This window comes from Hemitrygon akajei, chromosome 22, assembly GCF_048418815.1.
Source record: "Hemitrygon akajei chromosome 22, sHemAka1.3, whole genome shotgun sequence".
Lineage (NCBI taxonomy): Eukaryota > Metazoa > Chordata > Chondrichthyes > Myliobatiformes > Dasyatidae > Hemitrygon > Hemitrygon akajei.
The window spans coordinates 42,321,699-42,342,774 of NC_133145.1; the positions used below are offsets into that span (position 1 = coordinate 42,321,699).

At 38.8% G+C, this 21,076-nt stretch overlaps 1 protein-coding gene across 2 annotated transcripts in view; it reads right to left on the reverse strand.

Moving 5' to 3' along the window:
* Positions 1-730: 730 nt before the first annotated feature.
* Positions 731-21,076, reverse strand: part of ttyh2 (tweety family member 2) — a 115,978-nt gene continuing 95,632 nt past the window's right edge. The window contains exons 10-14 of one of the 2 annotated variants that reach the window (XM_073026107.1): positions 16,930-17,019; positions 15,560-15,702; positions 15,144-15,344; positions 11,667-11,745; positions 731-8,144 (exon numbers count right to left, since the gene is read on the reverse strand). In XM_073026107.1, coding sequence (XP_072882208.1) covers positions 8,064-8,144; positions 11,667-11,745; positions 15,144-15,344; positions 15,560-15,702; positions 16,930-17,019 — 594 coding nt within the window. In that variant the 3' untranslated portion in view covers positions 731-8,063. Of the gene's footprint in view, positions 8,145-11,666; positions 11,746-15,143; positions 15,345-15,559; positions 15,703-16,929; positions 17,023-21,076 lie in introns of both variants that reach the window. The other variant, XM_073026108.1, reaches the window with a different exon arrangement.

Sequence of the window (21,076 nt, forward strand, 5' to 3'; positions counted from 1 at the left end):
ATGTCAAAGACTATCACCAAATTGGTCTTGACTGAATGACAGGCTGCCAAGCAGATGCATAGTTAGCAGTCATACTTTTGAACAATCTTAAGGATATTTCTTGGTCAGCCATGCCTTTTCCCTACTGCCAATAATATGGGGATATTACATTGAGCAAAGCTCTCACCTCACTTATGATCAACCTGGTACTTACTACTAAATTGACAGGGATGGACTTGCTGAAGATGTGTGCCTATTTTCTATGCAGTTGTTGCATTATTAACATCAAGTTCTTGCCCAAGGTAATGTAAAATTGTCAGTACTTTCTCTCGTTACATTTTATAGGTGAACTAATCAAATGACTAGAAGAAAATAAACAGTATAATTTTGATTAATAATATTCATACTTTGGTTAATTTTTATGTGTTCTTTAAAGTATTTTTGAACAATGAGAGGTCTTGGTTTTAAAAGAGTATTTTTTCCATGACAAATGCATTGAAATTCCAAAGGTAAGGAAGAGTGGTACCTGATGATGTAAGGGAGCAAATTTCTCCTCTTCTAGGCCTCCTTTCATAGCAAACATGCAAAAGCTATACAAACAAAACTTTTAAGATTCTCTGTCAGAACATCAACAGTCTTTCTGCTCTCATTGCCGGGAAAGAAGCAGAATGAGAATAATAACTCTCTTTAGATAGAAAATCATAATCTGCTCCATCATGGAGGCCAAATTACAGGAGAGATAACAAGAATATACTTTTTGAAGATTTAGAACTTATTTAATAAGAAACCATTTTAACAGTGCGTATTACAAACAAAGGTCGTCTATTAACAATGTGAAACTTAAAATAACGAAAACACTATCTTTTTGAAAATTCTGTATTATTGTGTTTATTTGTGTTCATTCAGAAACTGGTTTTTGCAGGGAAATGAAAATATCCAAATACAATACACTAACAATTTTGATCCAGTTAAATACATTTACAAAAAAATTACCATTTAAAAAGTTCCTGAAATGAAATTTATTACAGTGTAAATAAGAATCTCACATCATATTTAAATATTGCTCAGTGACAATAGTCATTGAAACTCAACTTGCTTCTATCCAAAAGCAGAACAGAGTGAATACATCTTATTTTAATATGTTCTTAATAGTTCACAATGATAAGCAAACTGATCCCTGAGCCAGATTTAATTCACAAATTAATAGTCAGGTCAAATGAATATTAATGAAATCTGACAAGTTGAACAATTTTGTTTTGGGATTATTTTAAAGCATTCAACAGTTTATTTGACAGCGAGATTGCGTTTTGCACTTTTATCTTCAATTTCATTGGAAATGGCAGAATTCATGTGTTATATCATAACAAAAATGCTTTTCCTATCCATATGGTAGAAGTAATGCTTCAGTGTTAGTCTGCAAAAATTAATTTCTTACTGAAACAGTTTATGAAAAAAAACAGCAAATGTTGGAAATCTGACACAAAAACACTTCTCCCTATAGATGCTGCCTTACCTGCTGTGTTCTACCAGCATTTTGTGTGTGTTGTTATAAAAGGGAAATGCTCAGCATCCTACCTTAACATGCGTTACTTTCTCAGTATTTTCTGTTTCTTATTTCAGAATTCAAAATTTAAAATGGTTTTCTTGCATTTTGTACACACAGCAAGTGATAAAACTTTACACAATGAGAAAAATCATACTGCAGTCTGGCCTTGCATGGTAATTTTTCAGTTAAACAGTGGTTCAGAAGAGAAACATGTTTTATCTATTCCAACTGCACAGTACAAAATACCTTGAATACATCTAATAAATCCATTAATTTGTGCTTAGTAGATCATGCTGAAAATGGCACTTTATTTCAGTATTATGGAATACAAAGACAAAACCAAAAGGGAGCAGGCAAAGAAGCACTTTTGAGCAATTGTGCTTAAAGGCAGAATAAAAAGACAAAAACAATTACACTCTACAATGAATTAAATCAGATTTAGATCTTGATCTTATACAATATTCAGTGCAAGAAAAGGATTGATATGATATTTATTAGCCATTTTATAATGTTAGCTTCAAGGTTCTGCATTTTAGTCAGTCTCTCACTATTTTTAATTCACCGATGCCATTACACAAGAACATTCAACCAGACCTGTTCTTGCACTGCAGTAATGTATTTGGCACAATACCGAATTTCATACATCAGAATTAATTGCTTCTAACTTCAAAAGTATGTAACAAACCAAAAGAAAACACATACAATTGATAGCTTCATTCAAATGTGGCAAATATATATTTTATAGCCAAGTACTAACAATACAAACTCTACCATGAACAGTCCCAAGCCCAGCTGCAAAAGGAGGAGGGTTGGGCATGAGGCTAAAAACCCAGAGTTATCAAATCATCAACAGAAGCTTCAGTGACCTCATTGTGAGAGAGGAAGGATACACCAAGAAGATGGGCTATATCTAGAGGCAACTTGACAGACTGTCCCAGGACAGAGGACTCTGGTGAGCTACTATCAGCTGCCTACGCCCCAGAAGGATGACAGGGCTTAACAACACTACCAATACAGATAACCCTGACTGAATTTTGAGTTTGTCGGGAAATATACAAGAGGTTTTTACTTTAATCTTTTGACTAACCTCACCATATTTTACTCATTTCAATTTAAGAGTTCCTTTTGTGAAGAGTCAATGATTATCAGACAATGTTTTATCTATTTCTGACACAAATAAAGACATGAAATGAACTGCTGCTTAAAGAATGACTTACTTCCAACAAGATCATCTTACATTCACTAATTATTGGGGAATACAAAATAATACAATTAAAGTGTACCGCAAGATATTGCTGACTTCAATCAAAATAAGATTTATAACACTTAGTTCGACAATTGTTATTTCTTTGTTGGCTCAACTCAAAGCAGTCTGAATTACAAGTGTGATTACGTAACATTTGCTTTGGAACATATGTGCAAGAGTTATGTTCATCAGACACACAACTGCATATGAGAATATTCCTTAGCAATGTTGATAAGGATCTAATGAAGGTGAATCTCAAGTAAATAAATTACATCCCATATCATTTGATCAAGTATATAAAGCACTTCCATCTGCAGCTCTTTTAAATGAAGCCAATACATGCAATATGGTAGCTTAAGAAAATGTCTACACCAAACACAACACAATTCAGCAGACCACTTTTTTTGATGAGTGAAGATAATGGCCCAGTGTTGAATCAGAATCAGATTTAATATCACTGACTGTACAAAAGCCTTAGCCACATATGTATAGCGAGGGTGCCTAAGATTTTTGCACAGTACTGTATTTGTCAACGTGGAGCAGAGGGTGAGTTTGTAAATCTGTCAGGATCAAAGGATGTTGGGAATGGTGAGAGTGGAGGCCAGGGGAGATATGTGGGACAAGTGGCAAAGGAGTGCCAGGGTTGGGGGTGGAATAGGTGCCAATACACCCAACCCTGAGACACCAGGCAAGGTCATTTGATTCCAAATATTTGCATTATAGATCATTATGGAATGCTTCTCTTGTGCTTCCCGCTCCTTCCTCTCGCCCTTCCCCTTTTCCCAGCCATGGATTCCCCTCTCCCTGCCCCCTTCACACTCTCAGTCCACAATAGAGTTGCATATTAGAATCAGGTTTATCATCACTCATGTCATGAAATTTGATTTTTTTTCACAGCAGTAGTACAGTGCAATACATAAGATTACTACAGAACATGCAAAAGTCTTAAGCAATATATACATTTTAAGACTTTTGAAAAGTACTGTGAGTCGTGCAGTCATCAGAAGCCAATAAGCAGGCATTGGTGGCCTCGGAAAAACTGCTCACTTACTTTGTGCAGTTCTTCAAGCAAACAGATTGAGGATAAAAACCTGAACACTCTGTGGCATACCTTCCAGTGTTCTCTAATGCTAACACTTGGAGCACACAAAAAAGGATCAACAGGATAGATCCCAGATACAGTAAGTGATCAGCAAAGCAAATGGTTTGCTGACCTTTATTGCAAGTGGGTTAGAGTGTGGAAGAAAAAGTTACGCAGATTGAGATGTCTCCTAGTTGTCGTATGTTGTTTTGTTCCCTTTGTCCAAGGAAAGAAACATTTGCCTTGAGTTAGTACAGCGTAGAATTATTGAAGTGATTCCTGGAATGGGGATATTGTTCCATGAACGCATTTGAGCGCAAACGGCTCTTTCTTCTACAAGGCAGTCAATAATGCTTATCACAACATACATCAGTCAGAGAGAGATTATCTGGGTGGATGTTGAAAAGCTGTTTTATCTAGCTAGAGAGTCTAAAACCACGTGGAATATTCCCACAATCACTTAAACTGAGATTTGAACTTTCCCTATCTGAAGTTTCTCAATCTTTCAAAATCTTTCACTGAATACATTCCAAGGCGGAGGTTGATAAGTACTTTGAATATTCTTTAATGAGGTGAACCCAAAGAGCCAGTGACTTTAGGAGAATATGAAGTACTGGGCGTAATATGATCTTCAAGTTGGCATGCGAAGTGGTGGCAGATTCAATACCAACTCCATTCTGTCAAGGAGCATGGACTAGCAATGAGAGAACTTACTGACAGGAAAAAAGAGAATTGAGGTTGCTTGGGTTTTACAATCATGTGAAATTTGCACATTATAATTCGTTAAATATTACCGATGCAATAACCTGAAAAAAATATCAATTTCTTGTACAATTCAGCTGTGATGGATCTCAGGAGTTCTAAAAACCTTTCACTGTTCTTGCATAGATTTGAAGTATAAAATTTAGTCAGAACATCCAAACAGTACATCTCCCCTTGATGACAAGGGACAAACTTAAAGGTACTCTGCATTTGTCATACTCAAATGGAGCAAGATGGCCATTTCCTTTAGAAATGTCAGAGAGCCACCTGTGCTCACAAGGATTATTAACCAAGTATAAAATATCATTCAGCTGAAGTTCAGTGCCCAATGAGCCACTGGAATGAAGAGAGGGGGCAAGTGTTGCCTTGGCCACCAGCATGTTTGAAAGATGTATGGCACAGCTGCCGTGCCTCTGACAGGCACCTTTGAGCATTTGGGAGTTTCCAGCTGATGGTCACGCAAGCTATCCATTCAGGTCAAGGTCATTGAATGTAATGTGAAACCTCTCACTGAGTTCCCTTTAATTGACTATTACTTAACTGCAGCAGCGATGGGCATGCAGACGGAGAAGAAAGACTAATTTTTCTGAAGGACGTTTTTGTTAAAATTCTGCACGTTATTACTTTGAAACATGATTACTATTAACTTTTTGTTTTTTTACTCAGTATAATGCTATTTTAAAATGACAAATATTTTACAAATTAGTAAAAAGGTAATTAATTAAATTTTCATTTACAATTTTGCAATCAGGGTATCAATTCTTGCAATGAATGTTTGTTTCCTAATTCAAATTTCACTGCCATGGGAAAGTGGAGATGCTGGACGGGGAGAAGGAGCTAGAGATCAGGAAGAAAAGGATGGTGGCTGGAAGAGGTGGAGACAAAAGGAATGAAGCAACTTGCCACCCACTTTCCAAATATAGGTGCTACTTGCTGTTATCCAACAGTATTGCCCATAACAACCTTTCCTTCCTCAGATTCTCCACGGACCACAGCCTGTCAGTTTAGATTCATCCACCTTTGCCAGAGTCAACAAAGGTCAGTCCTGCCTGGAAGAGAAGACGGTAATAAGTGCAACATACTGGCACAATATTTGTCACATCTGCAGATAAAGACTGCACCGTCTCACTCGGAACCATGGCGTCAACTTCGCAATCCTTCATCGTTTGTTAGGTTGACATCTCACGATTGTATCTTCCCTTTTGGTCCTGCTGGTCCGTTACATCTGTGGGTAACCTTCGTCACCCAACATTCATCCTGATGGAGGCTGCATCCAATTTGGAGTGTCATATAAAACCTAAGCACTGTGGATATTTTTTCACCAATCTGCACTGAAGTTTGGAAACGTGTTGGAACAGATCATCACATTTAAGAAACTGCCTCCTGATGTGTTAATGTGCCAAGTTTATGTTTAATTACTTTCAATTGGGTTCCATAAATTACTCCCAAGAATTTTAGAGAATCAGTGAATTAAATATGATGGATCTCAATAGGCTCTGCTAGAGATGGGTAAAAATTTATGAACTAAGAATCTATTAGGAATGTCCATGTACTGCTGACTGCTATCTTCCAGTCACATTTGATAATGTGGTGAGGCTGCTTGACTGAAATGGTCCCACATTCATCAAACCTCATGGTTAGTTTCATGGTTAATTTCGCATCAAGGCAGTGCAGGACTTGCATCATGACTATAAGTCCTACTTTACGTATCATAGTGGTTGCCAACTTAATCATTACTGGCATTCACATAATTCCTCCTGTGCCATAAAGCCACTGCTGATACGCTCTTGGACAGGTGAAAATACCTCTTGGTCAGTTCTACATGCATAATTCCAAAAATCTTTTCATAGTTCTCTGTGCTAGTTTTATATATATAAAATCATAAAAATCATAAAAATGATTTAAAACTAATAAACCATTTAAGAACTGAATGAGGAGACATTACAATTTGTAAGCATTTAAAAATCTGTTAACCTGAACCTCTGCTGTTGTCTGAGACTTCCTTCCATAAAAATCTTCGTCAATAATCTTCATTGATTATGCAGGATTGGAACACAGGATGCTTTGGGTTGTAAATTCTGAAGTCATGTGAACTTTGCAAGTAGAAGACATCAGTTCAAGTTCATCGTAGCACATAAAAAAAATGCTGGAGAAACTCAGCAGGTCAGGCAGCCGAGACCCCTCATCAGAACTTGTTATTCCAAGTTAATGCAGCTTTTGGAAAGCTCCTGTTTATTCCAGTGACAGCCACTTTAGCATTAAAGTTATGATGTGGTCTTAAATCAATTACATCTACATTGAAATTTCTGCACTGCATTTACAAAAATGCTGAAGTTACGTTTTCATTGTATAATGACCGTGAATGCATCTAGCATCACTGTTACTTCTGCTGAAAAATCCAGGCTAACAGTAAGGGAAATCTCCTCCATCTCTACAATAGAGATCAAGCTTGAAAGAGATCTAAAGCCACTTACCATTCTACAATAAGCATATTGGCAAATACAATTTGGTGAGACATTGTCAAATTGTTTTAAAGAAAGAAACTAATACAAATATTTTTATGAATTTTCAATCTGGAATCCAAAGCTCCTTTATTAGAAAGAAAGCTTTCTGTCGCTGTCTCAGCAAATTCACAATATGATTATATAATCAAAAAATACACATTACAAATAGTGCCAGTGTTAAGAATTGACTGTGTGGAAATTTGGTAGCACTATTTCTAATAAAAGAGCATTAACTAAATTCATTGAAAAAAATTTGTGGCAGAGTCAGCCCTAAAAGACATCACGTGTTGAGAGCTTTTACTTGTTTTTTTTAAGTTCCATATTTCTTATTCCTCTTGCTTCAAGACTCATTTGCCAATCTCATCTCCTTTGACTCAAAAGATGTGAGATTCCTAGCCACTGTCTATACCATGATCAGCTTAAATTAGTTTTTCTTTTCTTGGAAATGCAATGTTTGATCATCTATTGTGCACCCTGTTCAAGAATACAATAAATCACAGTTTTAACGGTATTGTGAGGTCAGTCACATGATTGAAGCCCTAGAATTAAATGCATCAAACTTTGATGTAGACACCTTAGATATTCAGTTCAAACTGACTTTTTAAAAATAGCATCTGTCTACAAGGTACTCCTTATATCAGATGCTAAATGAAACTCCATTCAAATTCATCTTCCAAGCACTTATCTGCTGTGCACCGAGCTCCAATAATGGTATGTAAAAAAACATGCAATATTTTCAGAAGTAATTACAAATATTCAGAGTAACAGTAATTTTCAACACCATTTCAGAAAAATGTTAATAAACTGACAGCATCAATCTTCAACAGTTCTTTACTGCTCCCATCAAACTTCATTGAATCAGAGAGTTTTGGCCAGAGCACTCTTTTTGGAAAGTAAAACCTTAGGCTATTATTAGGAACACTGCTATGAAGATCAGCAGAAATGTTAAGCAGGAAATACATTTCCGTAAATTCTGGAAGGTTCTTCGCTCACTGCAAGGTAGGTTGCTCTCATACTGGGGGTGTACTGGAAAGGAGAAAAAATAATCAGTAAAGAAACCTCTAAGTCCAATACTTTGATAAACATGCTTAAAAATATGCAAAGTAATGTGAAGTTTTGGCATTAGTCTACATCAGGGATCACAGAATGCACAGATAAGACTGCTTGACAGTCAGACTATAAAACATACTGGATTATTGGGTGGAATAATTTTAAACAGCAATCAATTTCACTAAAACAAGTTGAATGAAAATTAATGTTCTGCAACAATTGGATTGTGGTTTGCTGTTGATGGAATGGTATTAAAAGTCGGCTGTAGAAATGCTGAAAAGACAGTGGGATAGGACTGATGAATAAACATCGACAGGGTCTGCTCCTGTAATAACTACGTGATTTTCGTTTGGGTACATATTCTCCAGTTCTTTCTGACACCACATCGAGTCCACTATGTTGGTACTAACTGATGCAACCCAAGGCATGCAATTTTGAGACAGGAATTCTACCTTTGGAAGTATTGCAATGCACAGCTGCTCAACATAGTTAATCATCTCGCAAAACAACTGACCTTAAAAAAAAAGCTTCTGAAAAGTCTCTTCAAAATATACAATTATTAATAAAGCAAAGCAACCTGATACTATTTGATGTAGGTTTATTTTAAGTGTCGAAATCGAGCTTCTGATACTATAAACATGTGAAGAGTATTAATGGGCAAAGGCTCTGTGGGTCACAAGACCTGTTTCTGCACCGTATCCTTCTAGGATTCTACATGACTTTTCACTAGGTACTTTTCAAGCACCAGTATGAATGCATGCTTATTACTACAAACCATTCTTTATCTTCCTTAAATTTAATGGCTGGCATAATCAATGCTATATACTAACACTTATTAATTATTAGACTGAAGGCACTGTTAAAACACGACAACAATTTTCGAACCTATCTCCCTATATATTCAAAAGATAGGTAGGATCCAGTACTGCTTTCTATAAAGTTTTCAACGTAATTGAAACAAAATTTCAACAGGAAGCTCTCAGGAAAGCTGAATTCTTTAGTAAGTTTATTTGAATCAGTTTTAGTTTATTAAATTGCAAGTTGTTTAGAATTGAATGAGAAAGTAACTACTACACAATATCCTTCTTAATAGTGAATAGTGAAAATAGTTGAATATTTCTTCAAACATGTAAAGAGAAATATAGTCTGGCCTGGCTTAAAGATAACCCACATTACAGGAATGAAATGGCTCAGGTAGTTAGAATGCTGAGGGTTTGGGTGTACAAACAGGAAAGTACTCTGAGTCAGAACAATGATGGGACATGTTCAGTATCTTGCACATTGGAAGGCCTGAAACAAGCAAAGTTCAGGGCAGAATGATAGTGGGGTTTTTTTGAGTTGCGTGAGGTGAAGTGATTTTTGGATGATTTCTGACATGTTTATATGCGATTGTTTAAATGTACTACAAACAGACTTTTCCCCCTCACTATTTCCTGCCTTTATTTTAGTTGTTCATTATCTGCAAGCTTCATTTTAAACCTCTTGTATACAGCTATTTCTTGTAAATCCTCCCTGAGGATTTATTTCAAAGTTTATGTGATGCCGTCACTGTTTACTTTTCTAGAATTAAAAAAAAGCTTTCAGATATTCATTCTGTTAATTATGACTTCTGTAATTGAATTTCATCAGTTCTACCATCAGTAAGGAGAATATGGGGGCAAGGCTGAAGGGGGTAGGGTGAAGGTACAGGGGCAGAAATACTGGAGAAGCCCTACCAGATTTCCTGAAATGATAATCTTATTATAAATAAAAAAGATAACAGTGATGCTCACAAAGCAGCAAATATGTTACAAGATGCCTGTTGGAATTGTATACAGCACAGAATATTTGCACAAAGCAACACTCTGGTGTGGTACAGAAAGAGTTGCCTACTGTATGGTTCAGCCTCTTCAATCAGTTGAGAGGCAAGAGGGTTTGTAAACCTCATGAGGACAACAACAAGCTTCTCAAGAGAGGAAATTATCAAAACCATGCATGTTGTAAAGATGGTGATGAGCTTCTTAAAAAATTCTTGGTTAGGGATTTTTAATGGATTCTAATTCTACAAAAGTAATTTCGTAACTTAAAGACTTCCTCTTTTACCATTTCAAATTCATCCAAAGTAACCAAAATCAACTCAACAAGTAGCCCGGAACATGTAATACAAATTGTTACTCTCATTGCTATGTATCAGCATATTTACCTATAAAATACTATTAGGATGTACTCGTCAATGCTTGAGTAATATCTGAACATCTGTGATTTTAAAATTTTTTAACCAGGACAATGTTAAAATTATGTACTTGTGCTTCATCTGAATTCAAGCAGTATTTATATTTACCCTTCAAAACCTGATAGGAACATTGGGAGGTTAAGAGAACTTTTTGAAAATTTACGGCGGAGAATTAATTGCTGTGTATTGGCAACGGACATGAAAGACTGAAACAAGAATATAGTCATTGGGCCAAAATGAAGCTGGCTAAGTTTCTACTGTATATGAGGCTTGTCTGAAAAAAAGAATGAAAATAAAACACCTAGTGATCCCAAGCATGTCAGCTTGCTGAACCCAAACCTCTTAACAATGGAGAAAAACATGAATGAAGACTGATTTTAATATATAATGAAGACTTGATGACAATGAAAAATATGAGATAACACAAATGGCAGAACTTACTGTTTTAAAACACTCATAATTCAGCTCCAAAAGTCAGTCAAAAATAAAATATTGGTAACACAACCAGTATTAGTACAATATAACTAATAACAGAATACAACTTTAATTTGATTGCATGAAATACTTTAAATCTTTAGTTGGCAGTGGGAAAAATAAGACACAAAGCAGCAGCTTACAATTAAGAAAATTCTGTTGCCAAAATCAAAATTATTCTACAAGTAAAAGTTTGTAAGTGTGGAATAGAAAATAATAAGAAACAGAGCAGGTGAGTAATTCCCAGAAAATTCAATAAATAATATCGCTAATACAGATATTTCTTAAAATTCAGAGGCACAATGAGGAACTGGATTTATACCCATACAGCAGTATTTTCCCCTCCTCAAAGGGTTCAAAAGAATATTTAATGAACTCAGGGCTGACATAAGTTTACCACTTTTGGAATCAGGTAAATACTTAGCCTATAGGTCTGTGTGCACTCAACCCTTCCATATCTCTGATACTGGTATTCAGAGTGTTCCTATGGGCTTTCTCAGTTATGAATAAAAATAGTTTGATAACAAACATTTTAGTTCACTTTCCTTGAATTAGTGAGATAAAGAGAGATATCATGCATGATGGGGCATTATATCCAATGCTCATATCACATTCAGAACATACATCTTAAGTAAGTGCGTTTTGCTATTTTTACTGGTATTATTTTTGAAATAAGCTCACAGAATGTCTTCAGCATTTTTGTTACCAATAGACATATCACAGGATAGAAACAACCAAAACAAAAACAAGAAAAGAAAGTAGTATCACAACAAGCACCATCAAAATGAGTTTGTCTCAGATACCCAACGTACCGAAGGTGGGGGCGAATTTCTTCCAATCAGTGGAACATTTTCAAATCGAGGATTTCCACCAAACAACACAGTGTTATTCCTGTGTAGAAGAAATGAAATCAATTGTAATTGTAACCATTCTGCATGATAAACAAATAATTAGCATCACATTTTGAGAGGGATTGTGTTCCATTAAACTGTTTTACAAAGCTAGATACATACCATAAGCCCCACAATCCTCACTTCCCTAGCCTGGTAGAAAATGTAACTGGGTAAACTTTAGCGATTATTATTTCCATTAAGCTACGTACTTAATTCTCTTTATATATTTAATTTCTGGCATTATTCAAAGACACAAACAGACGACAGAGGTGTATTTCTTGATCATGAGATCTCCTGCTTTGATGGAGCAAGACTGGTTCTGGTTAATCAGGACACATTGGAACAAGTACATTTGGGTACAATTAAGCAGCTGCCACAATTAGCTGAAGTTCCATGGAACAAGTTAAAAAGGTATATAAAAAAAAGAACAAACTAAGTAACAAATTCTGTACTTAAATGAAATACAGAACAAATAAGAACACTACCAATAGTACTATAAAATTGTGTATTAGTTTCTAATAATTATTGATGGAGAAATTCACCCAGTGCACACCATAAACAAAATCACCAAGTGAGGATAATGAACTACTGTCATACAATGCTATCAATGACTGCATCCTCCAAATCTTCATTTCTATTGTAACATTCAAGATGATTGTCAATACTTCCAAATTCTTCATAGTTCCTAACTTGTAGAAGTAAACCTGATTCACTTTCACTCCCAGCCATTTCTGACATCCCCAAGCCTGAATGCTTGAAACTGCAGTGAGCAAAACAGCTCTAAATTGTCTCAATGCTTATTTCTCCCCAACTATCACTGACAAAAATCACTGCTTGTTTTAAAAACATAAACACAGGTAACTGACACTTTTTAAAAAAATTGTCGCTACAAGGACAGGGTAGTGTATAACAGCCACACAAGTGTGTGTGACTGACACCAGTCAGAACCTGTTCGGCAACAGTCTCCCATCCAATTTAAGCGGCATAGTGTCCCAAATAAATGAAAGGAATCTGGCAATTTTCTGGATCAGTTTTTGTTTTTTTTTTATAAAAGAGTTGTGCCAATTAACCAGAATCCACTGTAAATCAATACTACATTTCATTGAAAAAGATTGGCTTTTTGTGGTCATTTATTTATTTATCACATGTACATCAAAACATACAATGAAATGTGTAATTTGTGTTAAACAACCAACACAACCTGGGGATTCACTGGGGTAGCCCACAAGTGTAGCCACACTTTCTGGCACCAACATAACAAGCCCACAATGTTCACAGAACAACACAAGCAACAACAGAATTGAACTGACTTTATTACTTACATCCTTCACAAACATGAGTAAAAATCTTTACATCTCCGTCGATATGTGCAATCATAGTAATTTATCATAATTTATAATAAACAGAACATTTAATGTAACATAGAAATACACTCAAATCAGCGTGCGTTGATCAGTCTGATGGCCTGGTGGAAGAAGCTGCCTCGGACCTGTTCATCCTGGCTTTTATGCTGCAGTACTGCTTCCCAGTTGGTAGCAGCTGGAATAGATTGTGGTTGGTGTGACTCAGGTCCCCAATGATCCTATGGGCCCTTTGTACACACCTATCTTTGTAAATGTCCTAAATTATGAGAAGTTCACAACTACAGATGCGTTGGGCTGTCCGCACCACTCTTTGCAGAGTCCTGCGATTGAGGGAGGTACAGTTCCCAAACCAGGCAGTGATGCAGCCAGTCAGGATGCTCTCGATTGAATTGAACAGACTTTATTTCTTACATCCTTCACGTACATGAGAAGTAAAAATCTTTATGTTACGTCTCCATCTAAATGTGCCATGTGCAACCATAGTGATTTATAATATTTTATAATAAATAGAACAGTGCCCCTGTAGAAAGTTCTTCGGATTTGGGGGCCCATACCAAAATTCCTCAACCATCTAAGGTTAAATAGGCACTGTTGTGCCTTTTTCACCACACAGCTGGTGTGTACAGACCACGTGAACTCCTCAGTGATGTGGATGCTGAGGATCGTAAAGCTGTTCACCCTCTCAACTCCAGATCCACTGATGTCAATAGGGGTCAGCCTATCTCCATCCTCCTGTAATCCACATCCAACTTTGTTTTTGTGACATTGAGGGAGAGATTGTTTTCTTGACACCACTGTGTCAGAAAGATCACTTCTTCCCTATAAGCCACCTCGTTATTGTGCGAAATTAAGCCAATCAATGTAGTGTCATAAGCAAATTAAATTAGCAGATTAGACCTGTGGGTGGTGACAGTCATGGGTGTACAGGGAGTAAAGGAGGGGACTTACTACACAGCCCTGAGGGACTCCTGTGTTGGGGTGGAGGTGAAGGAACCCACTCTTACCACCTGCCAGCAATCTGACAGGAAGTTCAGGATCCAGCTATACAAGGCAGGGTGAAGGCCGAGGTCTCTGAGCTTCTTGTCGAGCCTGGATGGAACTGAGGTGTTGAATGCTGAACTGTAGCCGAAGAACAGTATTCTCACATAAGCATCCTTCCTCTTTCAGATGAGTAAGGACAGTATGTAGAGCAGTGGCTATTGTGTTGTCTGTCGACCGGTTGTGTCAGTAGGTGAATTGCAGGGGGGTCCAGTTTGGATGGGAGCATGTTGCAGATGTAGTCCTTGACCAGCCTCTCAAAGCATTTGATATTATTATTGAGATGAGTGCGACAGGATGCCAGTCGTTCAGGCATGTTACCTTGATCTTTTTTCGTACAGGGACAATGGTGGATAATTTTGAAGCAGGAGGGTGCTCTACACTGGGAGAGGCGAGAGATTAAAAATGTCAGTAAACACTCCAGCCAGTTGTGCCACGCATATCCTGACTATTCGCCCTGGGGTGCCACCCGATCCCGCAGCCTTGCGATTGTCCACTCGTCGCAAACACCTGAGTACCTCCGCCTCAGACCAGGCTGCAGGTTGTAGCGACGGCTTTCCTCGGAGGCTCAGAGTTAGCGACAAAACAACAAAAAAGTGGCTATCACCACTTTTCTGTCGGATCCAATCGTTGCAAGTTGCGTTGAACAGCAGCCCAGAAACACCAACACGTACAAACAATGAACTCAGCAGGTCGGGCTGCATCTGTTGAAATGAGCAGTCAGCAGATGCTGCCCGACCTGCTGAGTTCATCCAGCTTGTTTGTACGCGTTGATTTGACCACAGCATCTGCAGTGAACTTTGTGTAGCCCAAAGATATGTTAAGATAATACGAGGGTAATTAATATTCATATTATCTAACATAATTTACAGTGGTTTGATAATCTGCTCATTGGTGGCACTACAATTTACAGTAAAGGCATAAAATCTGAAGGAGTAAACAATCCCAGTAATTCTGTTTAAAATCATTGATGCAGTCCGCTGACTGTACTTACATATACACAGGTGCAGGTGCAGCAGTGGCTGGTTGTGTGGTGGCTGTGGTCACAGGTGGCTGAAGGCTAGTCTGACTCCCCATACTACTATTGAAACTACAGAAACTGTGTATCTGACTTCGGCTTGGGTTATGGGCTGCTATGCGACGAGCTTGTGGGTTAAAAGGGTCGTCTTCATCCATGTCATCGTAATCGCGATCCCTGGACAACAAAGGAGCTAACGTTAGGATAGCAGAAGTAAAACAAAATGAGAAATTCTGTGCAGTCCTTGTTATCACAAAATAAAAAGGTTTTTTTTTAAAAAACAGTCAGGCCACAATGACCTACACAAATAAATCACCTTCTCATTGCCTCTCTAAAATACAGTTGCACTGTGGTAGTAATCCCCCGAAATATTTCAAATTCTCGTCACTTGCCTGATTACAATGTGATTACAGTTGCGAGATATGGCGCAGATCAAGGCAGAGAATCCAACTGCAGCAAGGAGTGAAAACAATAAAAGATACAGCAACCCCTCGACACCATCATAGCACACACCATTCACGGCATCCAGATAGTCCTTTATAAAAACAAACAGAAAAATAAATTAGATCCAACAATTTCAGATTGTACAGGGCAAATAAATAACTGAAGAGTTGACGTACTTCCTGGTCCCACTCTTCTAATGAAACTCATACCTTTCCCTGCAACACCTGTCCATTCATCACTTCCATTAGCACCATCCAGTCCAGCTAAAGCAGTGATTCTCTGACACTTTATTCAATTTAGTCTGCTGTTTCTGGTGATGGGGAGCAGACTCACTGAGCCAAATGGCCTAACTCTGCTCCTATATCTTATAATGTGGCATCTTCTGTACTGAAGAAACCAGGTGCAGATTGGATGACCGCCTTGCAGAAAACTTGTGCTCAGTCTACACGAGTGACCCTCAGCTTCTGGAAATGACCCATCCCAATCTGACCCTCTACCTGTGACTTCCTGCACTGTTATGACAAACTCCAGACTAAGCTTGAGGAACATTACAGCTTGCAGGGGAGATCTCCAACTTCAGATAATTTGCTCTTTCTATTTGTATCAGGACAGGCTGTATGTGCTTGTTGTTCCTCTCCCTTTGTTTCTTTCAATCGTGTATTCTGGTCTGCTCAGCACGTCCCTGCTGTCTGGACGATACAACATCACCCAGACTTCACACTACACAGATAAAGGATTTCAAACTGTCCATTCAATGGCGACATAATTTCACCCTGTACAGACATTCTCCTTATCCTATGCACTGTCCTGCTCAACCTTCACTGCTACTTAATCGGACTTGCTTTCTCCTTTCTCAGTTCTGATGAAGGACCTTTGAACTGAAATGCTGTTTTCTCTTTATACGGACCAGCTGAGTTCATCTCTGCATAAATTAACTTTTAAAGTAATGTTACCCAGACCGTAAAACATTACAGGCTTACTGAAGCCAATAGAAAGTAACAAACCAGAATAACTGAAAAATAGAAAGGCTCTCCAGTACTAGTACAACTGTTCTCCTGTACCTATAGCTGGTACATTTAAAATCAGTTTGCCTGTTTATAATTTTATTATTTAGGTGTCTCTCATTTTATTTGCAAATAAGACACATTGCTCCCAAGGGTTTTGTCAATAAGTCCTTCACTAATAAAATGGTGAAAATTATATTTTTTTTGTGTCCAGCAACCAGTCAAGCCATTTTTTACTCAAAGTAAAAAATAACAAACAATAAACACATCAGATTAAACAGGGAGAGGTATGATTTTCCTTCATCAATGTTTACCTTGTGCAGTCCTCGACAGTCAAGCATTGCTGTGAGTTGATGCAGATTGGATTCAGATTTATTTAGCAGCTGCTGAATGCCAATAATGTCCTTCTGTCAAGAAAGGATAAAACAGTTGATCTTTAAAAAATTGAAAAGATGTTTCAGTCACAAAAATGTTAGTGCAAAACTGCTTGTTGGAATTTAGTGGTTCTATCAGATGCCATTGCGTCCGTTATCCACAGGTCAGTTCTGCCATAGGGGCCCTAAAAACATCTGTGGTAATTTTATGCCTATGGATATGTGGGTTTTCAAATGATTTTATTGTTTTTAATTATTTCACCAATTTTTATGTTTTTTTATTTTTCTTTTAAATGCTCCTGAATATCAGAGATAATTTACAACTGATAAAATTAGTGACAGCATTGCCAGGATCCAAAACTGCATCCCAATTTTGACCTGGCAAAACCAAGTAGGAGCTTTCAGATTCGCTCTTGGCCTAATATCGCGAAGATATCTGCACCCGATTCGAAAGTGTGGAGGAGCAGTGAGACTGGCTTTTCATATCTGGCCCAAGAAGGCACACAGGACTGCAAGCTCTGGCCAAGTCCAGTGAGATCTGGTCCAATCCCTTCAGGTCAGAATCAGAGACAGCTTTACTATCACTTGACATACATCACAAAATTTGTTGTTTTGTGCTAGCAGTACAGTGTAAAACAGAAACGTCCCAGATGCCACAAATAAATAAATAAATAAATAAATAGACATGCGCTCATTCAGAAATGAGATGACAGAAGGGAAGAAGCTGTTCTTCAAACACTGAGGGAGCACCTTCAGATTCCTGCACCTCCTCCCAGATGGTAGTAATTAGAAGAGGGTATGCACGGATCATGAGGGTTCTTAATGATGTCTCCACTGTCTTGAGCCACTGCCTTTTGAAGAAATTCTCCATGGTGGGGAAGCTTGTGCCCATGATGCAGCTGGCTGAGCCTACACCCCTCTGCAGTCTCTTTTGATCCTGTGCATTGGAGCCTCCATGCTTGGGGGTGATACAACACATCAGAATGCTCTCCACCATACATCGGTAGAAATTTGCTCAGGTCTTTACTGACACAGCAAATCTCCTCAAACTCCTAATGAAGTATAGCTGCCAGCAGGCTTTCCGTGCCAGGACAGACCTTCTGGGATGTTGAAGATGCTTTTGCCTTTTCTGGTGCAAACCTCTTGATGAGGTCTGCTGTGTGTTTTCCTGACTTCCCCTTGCTCAAGTCCACATTTGGTCTTGCTGACATTGAGTACAAGATTGCTGTTGTGGCACCACTCAATCAACCAATCTACTTCACTCCTGTTTGCCTCCTCATCACCAGCTGAGATTTGGCCAACAACAGTGGTATTGTCAGAGAATTTACAGATGCTGCTTAAGCTGTTCAAAACCACAAAGTTACTGGTGTAGAGCAGAGCAGAGCAGTGGGCTAAGCATGCATCCATGTTGATTGTCAGTGAGGAGATGTTATTACTGATCCAAACTGACCTTGACCTTTCAAGGATCCAGCTGCAAAGGGAGTTACAGAGGCCCAGGTTTTGGAGTTTGTTGATTGGTACTGATGGGATGATGGTGTTGAACCCTGAGCTAGAATCGAAAAACAGCAGCCTGACTTAGATTGGGCAGGTGCATGGTAGGTCATGATTAACCAATCTATTAGAGTTTTTTGAGGAAGTTACCAGGAAAGTGGATGAAGGGAAGGCAGTGGATGTTGTATACATGGACTTCAGTAAGGCCTTTGACAAGGTCCCACATGGGAGGTTAGTTAGGAAGATTCAGTCGCTAGGTATACATGGAGAGGTAGTAAATTGGATTAGACATTGGCTCAATGGAAGAAGCCAGAGAATGGTAGTAGAGGAGTGCTACTCTGAGTGGAGGCCTGTGACTAGTGGTGTGCCACAGGGATCAGTGCTGGGTCCATTGTTATTTGTCATCTATATCAATGATCTGGATGATAATGTGGCAAATTGGATCAGCAAATTTGCTGATGATACAAAGATTGGAGGTGTAGTGGACAGTGAGGAAGGTTTTCAAAGCTTGCAGAGGGATTTGGACCAGTTGGAGGAATGGGCTGAAAAATGACAGATGGAGGTTAATGCAGACAAGTGTGAGGTATTGCACTTTGGAAGGTCAAACCAAGGTAGAACATACAAGGTAAATGGTAGGACACTGAGGAGTGCAGTAGAACAGAGGGATCTGGGAGTACTGATACATAATTCCCTAAAAGTGGCGTCACAAGTAGATGGGGTCGTAAAGAGATCTTTTGGTACATTAGCCTTTATAAATCAAAGTATTCAGTATAAGAGTTGGAATGTAATGGTGAGGTTGTATAAGACATTGGTGAGACCGAATTTGGAGTATTGTGTGCAGTTTTCGTCACCTAATTACAGGAAGGATAGTAATAAGGTTGAAAGAGTGCAGAGAAGGTTTACAATGATGTTGCAGGAACTTGAGAAACTGAGTTACAGAGAAAGGTTGAATAGGTTAGGACTTTCTTCCCTGAAGCTTAGGAGAATGAGGGGAGACTTGATAGAGGTATATAAAATTATGATGGGTATAGATAGAGTGAATGCAAGCAGACTTTTTCCACTGAGGCTAGGGGAGAAAAAAAATAGAGGTCATGGGTTAAGGGTGAAGGGGAAAAAGTTTAAAGGGAACATTGGGGGGGGCTTCTTCACACAGAGAGTGGTGGGAGTGTGGAATGAGCTGCCAGATGAAGTGGTGAATGCGGGCTCACTTTTGACATTTAAGAAAAACCTGGACAGGTATATGGACGAGAGGGGTTTGGAGGGATATGGCCCAGGTGCAGGTCAGTGGGACTAGGCAGGAAAATGGTTCGGCACAGCCAACAAGGGCCAAAAGGCCTGTTTCTGTGCTGTAATGTTCTATGGTTCTAGGTGCTCCAAAGCCAAGTGAAGAGCTAGTGAGATTGCGTCGCCTTCGACCTGCTGCATCAGTAAGCAAGTTGCAATGTGTCCAGGCCCTTGCTTATGGAGGAGTTAATTCCAACCATGGCCAATCTCTTAAAGCACATCATCACAATGGATATGAGCGCTACCAAGCAAAAGTTATTGAGGCAGCTCATCCTGCTCTTCTTGGGCACTGATGAAGCACTTTTGAAGCAGGTGGGAATCTCCGAATGTTGCACTGAGAGGTTGAAGATGTTCTTGGGACACTCCAGCCAGTTGGCCAGCACAGGTCTCCACTCTCGTCCAGATACACAATTAGTGCTTGACGCCTCACAAAGGCTCACCTGCTTCGATGCCGGCCACCGAGACTGAGATCTTGGGGTCACCAGGTTCTGCTGGGATTCACACGGGTGTAGTTTTATTCTCTCTTTCAGAGCATGCATAAGCGGCGTTGGGCTCACCAGAGAGTGAAGTACCACAGCCACTTATGCTGCTAGGTTCCAGCTGAAAGCAAGTAATAGCATGCCAACACTACCATAACTGTTGTGCATCCGATTGTCTCTCGTGGAATTGCAATCTTACTCTCACAATAGCCTTCCGTAGTTGTAAGTGATTATTTTTGTAGATATTATTTAACTTCAGGGTACAGGCCCTTCTGGTGCAACAAGCCCATGCTATCCAATTACACCCATGAGACCAATTAGCCTTCCAACCAGTACATCTTACGAATGTGAGAGGAAACTTGATCACCTGCTGGAAACCCGCATAGTAACTTAGAAAATGCACAAACTTCAGGAATTGAATGCAGGTCGTTGCTGCTGTGGTTGCATTACACTAACCACTGTGCCACCATGCCATCCCATTAATGGTTTTGCAGGGTTCTGAATCGCCAGTCAATGCACAAAAGGATAATATTTTGTTCCATGGTGGTCTCTGATGTGCCCTGGTTCCTGCATACTCGATGCAGGAAGATGATTTCAATCGAGGAGCATTAAATCTGAAGTCCCGAGTCACCGGCGTACATTTTAGGTGTTATCTGGATTGTCAGAATTGCCCTAGCTATCGGCAAATCACCGGGGAAGGGAATTGTATGGTTGGGATAAAAATAGAAAATGCTAGAAGTGCTCAGCAGATGAGTCAGTGTAGATGGAGAGAAAAACAGGGAACATTTCAGGTGCATGAACCTACAGAGGAGTCAATGAGGATTGACGTTCAT